General features: G+C 41.6%; 1 protein-coding gene across 1 annotated transcript in view; it reads right to left on the bottom strand.

Annotated features, from left to right (window-relative positions):
* Window positions 1-8,584, bottom strand: part of ZNF268 (zinc finger protein 268) — a 19,246-nt gene extending 10,662 nt beyond the window's left edge. The window contains exons 1-4 of the mRNA XM_008566195.1: window positions 8,506-8,584; window positions 5,547-5,747; window positions 1,634-1,760; window positions 1,261-1,356 (exon numbers count right to left, since the gene is read on the bottom strand). Of these exons, the coding sequence (XP_008564417.1) occupies window positions 1,261-1,356; window positions 1,634-1,760; window positions 5,547-5,747; window positions 8,506-8,538 (457 nt within the window). The 5' untranslated portion in view covers window positions 8,539-8,584. The remainder of the gene's footprint in view (window positions 1-1,260; window positions 1,357-1,633; window positions 1,761-5,546; window positions 5,748-8,505) is intronic.
* Window positions 8,585-9,629: the final 1,045 nt, after the last annotated feature.

The following is a 9,629-nucleotide window of genomic DNA, read 5'->3' as shown; positions in this document are numbered from 1 at the left end:
GTTCCCGCTCACTGGCTGAGCGAGGTGCGGGCGCAACACCAAGGGTTGCGATCCCATTGCCAGTCAGTAAAAAAGACAAAAAGGAAAAACAAAAAAAGAATGGAAAATTTAAAAACGAAAAATGTTTACAATAGCAACAACAAAATATAAAAAACTTAAGTAGAAATCTAAAAAATTATGTGCAGGATCTGTACATTTAAAACTACAAACACTGATTTCAAAAAATCAAAGAAGATCTAAATAATTGGGAGATACAGTTTATGGAGTGGAAAACTCAGTACTGTTAAGATGTAATTCTCCCCCATTTGATCTATAGATTCAATACAATTCCAATCAAAATCCCAGCAAGATTTTTGGAGGTATCTATGAGCTTTTCTATAATTTATATAGAAAGGCAAAGAAACTAGAATAGCCAAAACAATTCTGAAGAAAAGCAAAGGTGGAAAATTCTCACTAATCAATTTTAAGACTTACACCCTTTGGACTGATAAGAGGGAAAGAAGCCAGGAGAGTAGGAGGAGAATAATCTCTGGGTCACGCAGTGTGACAGTAGGTCCAGTAGGGGTCACTGAAGCAGGGAGAGGGAGCAAAGGCTTCAGGCAGGATAATCAACACTATCAAGTGATGCATGAATGTGCTTAGAAGAAAAAGCAATGACATCAAAGCGATTAGCATGGAGAAGTACAGAAGAGCAGAATCTCCCAACAGGTTTCAAAGAGAAGAAAGGAAGTTGGTACTGTGGTTAAGTTTAAGTACAGTCATGCACCACATAGGACATTTTGGTCAATGACAGCCCGCATACACAACAGTGGTCCCAAAAGATTATAATGGCTGCACCATATAGCCTCAGTGTGTATTAGGCTGTACCATCTAGGTGTGTACAAGTGCACTCTGTGATGTTCACACAATGACAAAATTGCCTATCAACTCATTTCTCAGAAGATATCCCTGTAATTAAGTGTCACCTGACTGTATACAGGATTTAAAAATATAATTTTTTAAAAAACCAGGAAGTAGAAAGGGCATGAAAGTCACATTAAGTGAGGAAAAGAGGAAAGGCTTGCTTAAATGCATGATAAAATGAGTCTATCACCAAGAAACAGTGAGAGGGAAATTGAGGATGCCAAGCAAGAGAGATTAACTAAGAGAGCATGGTAATAAATAAGACAAAAAAAAGCACAAATAAGAGGAACACAGTGCATCAGAATTCACACCAGTTCTGAATAAGGAGGAAAAGAGCTAAATGTCTCCACCACTCACCTGGACACCCCTGATGTGGCATTTGGGCCTGTACCGTCTGCAGCTCTTCTTCTTGTTCTAACTTGACAATGATATCAGGTTTGGTTTGCTGGTAACCTGTACATGGAAAAGCACAATCTGGACCCAAACTGCTTGGGATTCAGGGACTCTGAAGAATGGGGAAGATTATGGTTTAGAGGTGGCATAAGGAAGCTACCCTTTTGTACTTTGGCAAAGTAAAGAGACCATTCAACTGGCATTCTCTGATGCCACTGGGGAAATAAGGGAATCTCGCCTTTAGTCCCAAATCACTAAGTCTTTTACAGAAGTCCCCCCCAGCTTTCAGCAACCAAGGAGGGGAAGCCTGGAGATTGTGCAGAGAGGCAGCACTCACCCAGCGACACCAGGTTGCTGTAGTTCTCCAACATCACACTCCTGTACAGGCACTTCTGCGCTGGGTCCAGCAGCTGCCACTCCTCCCAGTTAAAATCCACAGATACATCCATGAATGACAGAGGTCCCTGAAACAGCATATTCCCATCCAATCTCAAGTTATTTTACTGAGATTGTGGAAAACAACAGGCTGCTTTAGGATATTCATTATCTACATACTACTAAAGAAATGAAATTTGTAGTTAAATTCGTACTGATTAGAAAGGAATAAAATTGTCTTTTCTTGAAAATGACATAGTTGTTATGCAGAAATCCCCAAAGACTCTAAAAAATATTCCTAGAACCAACAAGGTCACAGGACACAAGGTCAATATTACAAAAGTTGGCTGTATGCCTACATAGCAGCAATGAAATAATTAGAATGTAAAATTTAGGGCCGGCCTGGTGGCACACTGCTACAGTGTGCCGCTTGGGAGCGCGGCGGCACTCCCGCCGAGGGTTCGAATCCCACATACAGACCGGTTCCCGCTCACTGGTTGAGCAAGGGGCGGGCGCAGCACCAAGGGTTGCTATCCCGTTGCCGGTCCCAGTCCGGTACGGGCGCAACACTGAGGGTTGCGGTCCGTTGCCGGACACGAAAAAAAGACAAAAAGGAAAAAAAAAAAAGAATGTAAAATTTAAAAACTAATAATGTTTACAATAGCAACAACAAAATATAAAAAACTTAAGTAGAAATCTAAAAAATTATGTGCAGGATCTGTACATTTAAAACTACAAACACTGATTTCAAAAAATCAAAGAAGATCTAAATAATTGGGAGATACAGTTTATGGAGTGGAAAACTCAGTACTGTTAAGATGTAATTCTCCCCCATTTGATCTATAGATTCAATACAATTCCAATCAAAATCCCAGCAAGATTTTTGGAGGTATCTATGAGCTTTTCTATAATTTATATAGAAAGGCAAAGAAACTAGAATAGCCAAAACAATTCTGAAGAAAAGCAAAGGTGGAAAATTCTCACTAATCAATTTTAAGACTTACTATAAAATCAAGACAGTGTGCTACCAGATAAAGCTTAGACATATAGATCAATGGAACAGAATAGAGAGCTTAGAAATAGAACCACACAGATATTGTCTCCTGATTCTACATAGGCAATTCAATGGAGACAGAATAGTCTTTTCAACAAACAGTGCTGGAACACTTAGAAATCTATACACAAAAAAATGAACCTTGACACATACCCCATTCCTATATAAAAATTAATCTAAAATGGATCAAAGACTTAAGTGTGAAAGCGAAAACTATACAAGTTCTAGAAAAACTAAGAGAAAATTCATGTACTTTGGGTTTGAGCAGTGAGATTTAGATATGACACCAAAAGCACAATCCAGTTTTAAAAATTAAAATCAAGAAAATGGACTTTATCAAAATTAAAATACTTAATTCTGTGAAATATGGTGTTACGAGAACAAAGAGAAGCCAGACACTGGAAGAAAATATTTATAAATCACTTTTCTGATGAAGGATTTCAATCCATAATGTTAAGAACTCTTAAAATCCAATGACTAGAAAACAATCCAATTAAAAACACAGGCAATTAATCTGAATAGACTCTTCACCAAAGACATACAGAGAGTAAAAACACATATGAAAAAATGCTCAACAACACCAGCCATTAGGAAAATTCAATTTAAAGCCCCAATCAAATACTACTACACACCTGTTAGGAGGGCAAAATAGAAAATACCAAGCACTGGCAAGGATGCAGAGCAACAGGGACTCTCCTTCATTGCTGGTAGGAGTGCAAATGGTACAGCAACTCTGGAAGATAGTTTCTTATAAAGCTAAACATAGTCTCACCATATAACACAGCAATCATACTCCATGTATTTACCAAACTGATTTGAAAACTCACGTCCACACAAAAACCCACATATAATAGTTGACAGCATTTATGTTCACCATAAACTGAAAGCGACTGGATACAAAGTAGATCAATGGAACAGAACAAAAAGTCATGAAAGGTGCACCTCACACCAAACTTAACACTCAATTCCAAGTAAATCTAAATGTGAAAGTACAGTAATAAAATAACAAAGGAAAATATCCTTATGAGCTTAGGATAAGAAAAAAGTTATTAAATTGGACACAAAAAGTCTGGCTGGTTAGCTCAGTTGGTTAGAGCACAGTGTTGGTAACACCAAGGTCAAGGGTTTGGATCCCCAGACTGGCCAGCTACCTAAAAAACAAAAAACAAATATTGAACACAAAAATTATTAGCAATAATAAAAGAAAACATTTTTAAACCAGAGTATGTTAAAGTTAGACATATCTGCTCATCAAAAGTAAGCATTAAAAATACTCAGCATCACTAATCATCAGGGAAATGCAAATCAAAACCACAACGCGATATCTCATGCCAGTTAAGACTGGCCATTACCAAAAAGACAGAGAATAACAAATGCTGGTGAGAATGCAGAGAAAGGGGCACCCTCCTACACCGCTGGTGGAAATGTAAATTAGTGCAGCCATTCTGGAACAAAGTATGGAGGTTCCTCGAACTGCCATATGATCTAACATTTCCACTGCTGAGTGTACGTACACCCAGAGGAATGGAAATCATGAAGCTGAAGCCCCATGTTTATCACAGTTCTATTTACAACAGCCAAGAGCCGAAACCAACCCAAATGTCCATCGACAGATGACTGGATAAGGAAAATGTGATATATATATATACAACAGAATATTACTCTGCCATAAATAAGAATGAAATTCTGCCATTCACAGCAACATGGATAAACTTAGAGAAAATTATGTTAAGTGAAATAAGCCAGGCACAGAAAGAAACACCGCATGTCCTCACTCATAAATGGGAGCTTAAAAAGTAAACAAATAAGTAAAAAAAAGAAAGAAAAATATAATAATCATAATAATTCTTTGAACTTTCAAAAGGAGAGAACAGAACTGGGGCCACCAGAGGAGGGAAAGGGGGAGGAGGGTTAGCGAGAAATTTGTTAAGGGACACAAAAAATGAATACATTATGTAATGATAAATATAGTAATTATCCCGATTTGAGCATCGCGTATCATACACAGATACTGATATTCAATGCTGTACCCCACAGATATGTACAATCAATTATGTTTCAATTAAAAAAAATAAATAAAGCATTAACAGAGCAAAAAGGTAAGCCAAAAAAAATCTATAAACAAATACTGAACATTAGTCAATGCGATGCATACTAAAGTATTTAAAGAAGAGTGCTGATGTCTAAAGTCTACTATGAAATACACCAAAATAGATGGATTAATGGATGCAGAGAAGAATGGAAAGACGATGCTGTGATAAAGCAAATATAATGGTAACAGTAAATTCTAAGTGATGGATGCACAGATGTTTGCTGGTAAAATCCTTTCAACTTTGCCCTGTGTTTGAAAATGTCCATAACAAAATGTTGGAGGTAAAAGACACCCCAGGGTAAAATTCTAATATGGATTTCATATCAAGTTTATTTTAAATTTTAATGTGCATGAATCACTGAATCTTGTTAAAATGAGGAGTCTGACAGTAACAGGATTGAGGTGGAGTCTGAAGTTCTGCATTTCTAACAGGCTTCCAGAATGATAAACATTTTATAAACACACATAAACAAGAAAACACATAAGACACAAAATAACTTTTTGGGGGTGGGGGAGGAGATGGAAACCAAGTATGGGGAAATAAGAAAATACATAAATAAAGGTAGATAGGGACCACATGAACCAATGATTATAAAAGGGCCACGAACTAAGGAGTGATTAATTTAACCCTTTGATCTAAGGATCCCCATGGCCCTCCCCACCAAAAAAAAAAAAAAAAAAAAAAAGAAATAAAGAAAAGAAGTAGGAATGAGCAAATGAGCGACTCACCCAGGATTTGGTGATTTGGGGCTGCTCTGGGGAAATAAACAGCCACTCTAGGAGCTGCTCTGTCCTGTGATTCTTCTGCCTGTGCCCCGGTATTCCAGGGAGAAGTCTCCGGTCGGGGGTCCCTTGGCCCAGGATGGACTCCTGACCTTGTAGCTTTCTGATCTTATCACATGAACTATCTCGTTCCTGGAGAGGTGGAACCTGTGGATTCAAGAGCAAACTCACTTTAGTAAGCATATTTCCTTTGAACCCCAAACTCAGTCTCTTTGGCAGGTGAAATGATTTCTCACACAGAGGCTGGGCTTGGTGTTCTGGAAACTGTGGTCAGTCTCACTGCAGGGCAAAAGTGAGACAAGGTACACGTGTGGAACCCAGCACACTGGTGACAGTTACTCCCTCAGATTCTGCACAGGCATCCAGGAACCTCAAAAGTACAACCACCACACCTGAGATTCATTCCATGTTTAAATAACTTCTGGGCAGCCCCTCAAATTAAATGAGAATATGGTGCTAAATGTGAAGGAGTAAACAACTCCCTGCTTTAGGTGGGGTTACACCAAGGTTTTGAATGAAACAGCATTTCAATCCAAGTTTCCCTCTCATGGTCTAGATGCCTGTGAACAGTTCTAACCTCTCTGATCCTTACTTTTTGTTGTTGTTAAAACACTGAGAGTAGGATGAGATCAGGGCCAGTAAAGCACTTTACAAAATCCTAATGAAAACATAGAGACCTACCAGAATAGTAAAAGAAAAAAACCACAACAGTTATAAAACAAAAACAAACTAGGTGACAGAGTCACAAGATATGGGCAGATGTGACCCAACTGCAGGAGCTGCACAGGTGGCACAGGTAGCTCCCAGCAGAGGAAGTGGTGGAAGATGAGGGAGATTCTGACAAGCCATGTCGCTGCAGGAAAGCCACCAATAAATGTGCATCCCTAAGAAAAGACGACCCTCCCCTGAGTGGAATCTGAGCAAGCAAATCTCAAAACAAACAAGACTGAATTCCTCTCAGGCTCAGAGCGGCAGGCAACTGAAAAAAAAATTCCTAAGGTCACAGTGCTGTGGCCACCAAAGTCTGACAAATAATCGGCAAATAGAGACCAAACTGATAGGCACAAGAGAGAAAAAAAGACTCAGGCAGTGAGAGGGAAGAGAGAGAGAAGATTCAGAGTGAGAGGGACAGGAGAAAGACAGAGAGAGAAGGGAGGAGAGAGGGAGGGGAGAAGAGGTTTACATAGCAAGAGGGAAGGATCCAGAGGAAACTTATCCCAGAAACTATTTTAACAACAAAATACAACATGTAAATGTGAGAGAAACATATTAGAAAACAAGGCATGTTGAACTCCAGCAAATACCAGGTTAGAGGCAGAAAAAAAGGCTCCCTGAAGAGGCTTAGCACCAAGAGTCAGGTCACATTCTGAGCCCTTCAATATTAACAACAGAGGCAGTAGCCTCTAATGGTGAGGCTGGAGAAAGACATCCTGGCCCATCCCAGCCCCTACACAGGGTCTTCTTGCCCCTGAACAGAATGGCTTCTTAATACCAGGAAACCCATCTTATTTAAACTTGAAAAAGAACCCCAAAACATACATTATTATGAGGTGTTTTAGTCCATTTTGTGTTGCTATAACAGAAATACCTGAAACTGGGTGATTTACAAAGAAGAGAGGTTTATTTGGCTCACGATTCTGGGACAGCTGCATCTGGCACGGCACTCAGGCTGTTTCAACTCATGGCGGAAAAGTGGCAGGCGGCCGGCAGGTACAAGCTGATCACATGGCGACAGGAAGCGAGAGAGAGGAAGCAAGAGAGAGAAAGAGAGGGGGTGCCAGGGTCCTTTAAACAGTCAGGTCTCGTGGGAACTAATATCTCCAACCCAGGCCCACAGAGCAGAACTCCAGCAGTCATCCCTGGCTTTTCTGGCCCCCTAGCCACCAGTACCCAACTAGTTACCAAATCCAGTTGCTTCTGCCTCTTTACCTCCTCTCTTTTCTCAAAACCATAGTTTACTTAAACCCTTGTCCTCTCTTGCCTGATGCAAACTGTTCCATCCAAAAATCCTTTGTGAAAACATTTCATTTCAATAAGTCTCCCTCTCCTACAAAATAAAATGCAAGTTTTTAATGGAGTTCTGAAAGCCCTCTATGATCAGGTCTCTGCCTATGGCTCTAGCTTCATTCTTAGTACACACCTTCACCACCACCATTAAACCTCAAAACTATACATTACAGCAACTCTAAAGTACACAGTTTTCACCAGCATACGAGGTCATTCCAAACCTCTCCAATCTGCATACGTTGCTTCCTTTTCCCAGGCTAGGCTTCAGTCCCTCCTTCACTTCATTCATCTTTCAAACCTCAGTTTAAGAATCTCTTAATCTCTAAAGCATTTCTTAGGGTGTCTATTTCCAAAACCGACTCTCTGCTGTGTGTCCTCCATGCATTTCCACAGCTGCTCCCAGAGTACCTATTAACTTGTCATCGGGCTCTTCTTGCCCTCCCCACCAGACTGCTGTTCTTCCAAGGCAGGGACGATGAACAACCCATCTTTGCACTTTCAGCACTTGCCCCGGGGTCCGGCAAACAAAAGACAATAAACAAAACTTGAATAAACGAAATGTACAATTTCTCAAATGAGCTCAAAGATCTTAGCCATGGAAGACACTCAGTAAATACAGCTGGAAAAAACTGAAAGATGGATGATTGATTATCCCTTGTTAACTCAAAGTTCAGGGTTTAAAGTCGGCAGAAAAGAGACTGAAGAAAGGAAGAAATGAAAAGTCTGATGATAAGAAACATTTCTGGAAAGTCTAACATCCTCCAAAGGAGGCCCTGAGGCATGGAAGAGCAGAGGGGTGAGAGAGCTCAGGGCAAACTCGGACCCTGGAAGAGATGGAGTGCGTACACGTCCGCGTTCAGGGAGCGCTTTTTCAGGAATGAGAGAAAACCCTACTCACCCAGATGGAAGCTGTCCGGACCCTGGTAGCCATCCTCACGGACAGTTCTGCGTGCCTTGAGGGAGATGGCAGGACGCAAGGTCTGCTGGAAGAGAGAGCACCATGAGGGAAGCGGTGTCCTTGTTGCTTTCACCTCTACAGAGATCCGAGGCGCCGGGGCAGCCTGCCCTTCTCGGAAGTGAGACTCCTTCCCTCCCACAGCCCCCACCAACACATACGATTGGGTCAGGCAACCGCCCCGGGTCTGGAGCAGGAGGGAATGAGGCCAGAAGAGTTCTGTACCGTCCCGCCACCTTGAGAAACCGGAGGGATTCGGCGCGTCCCGCTCTTCCATCCCCGGAATGGGCAGCAAGGGAGACTCCTGGGACACTGGTTGCACCCTCCTCCCGGATCTGCAGCCAGAAGGACTCACGCCAGATCGGCTCCATCCTCTTTACTGTCTCTGCGTCCCGCCCCGGGTGCTTCGGCAACCGCCCTAGGGCCCGACGTGCCTGCGACAGGTAATGGGAGCCTCACGTGGAACCAGGTTCCCCTCACCGGGCAGAGCAACGGCAGCCGTTACGGACGCACAGGAAATGCGTCACTACGACCCGAGGGCGGGAGGAACTACAACTCCCAGAAGGCTCTGCGGGGAGCTCCGCGCAGAGCGGGCTCCTACGGGGCCGCCGGGAGGGGGCGTGCTGCGAGCCCGGAAGCTCGGGCTCTCCTGGCCGGGTTCCCGGCTCCGGCACTGGCAGGCTTTAAACCATGAAGAGTTAATATACTTGACAGCAAAGGCACGAGGGCAGAGAGATGTAAATTGAGTTACAAATGTTCTAGTCCCTGCTCTTCCAAAATGATGTCTTAATTTATTTACGCTTTAAAAACACAAAGATTCATAATAATTCCATCATATGTTAAAATACATACCATTTTAATGAAAATTAAATATATTTTCCAAAACAAACAAAAAAAATGTAGTGAGGAGGGGTGACACCATATTACATTTTGGTGGGAATCTTTCTGATGTCTGGTTTAATAGAAAACAGATGAATTCTCATATTTGCTTCTGCCTTCAATTTGATGCATGTGTTGTTCTTGTGGAAGTGTATAAAGATAGTACAAGCTGAACAAGGGACAGTTTT

This window comes from Galeopterus variegatus, unplaced genomic scaffold (genome assembly GCF_000696425.1).
Source record: "Galeopterus variegatus unplaced genomic scaffold, G_variegatus-3.0.2 Scaffold228, whole genome shotgun sequence".
Classification (NCBI taxonomy): Eukaryota; Metazoa; Chordata; class Mammalia; order Dermoptera; family Cynocephalidae; genus Galeopterus; species Galeopterus variegatus.
Note: the sequence above shows the minus strand (reverse complement) of the source record. Positions and strands in the feature narration are given on the sequence as shown.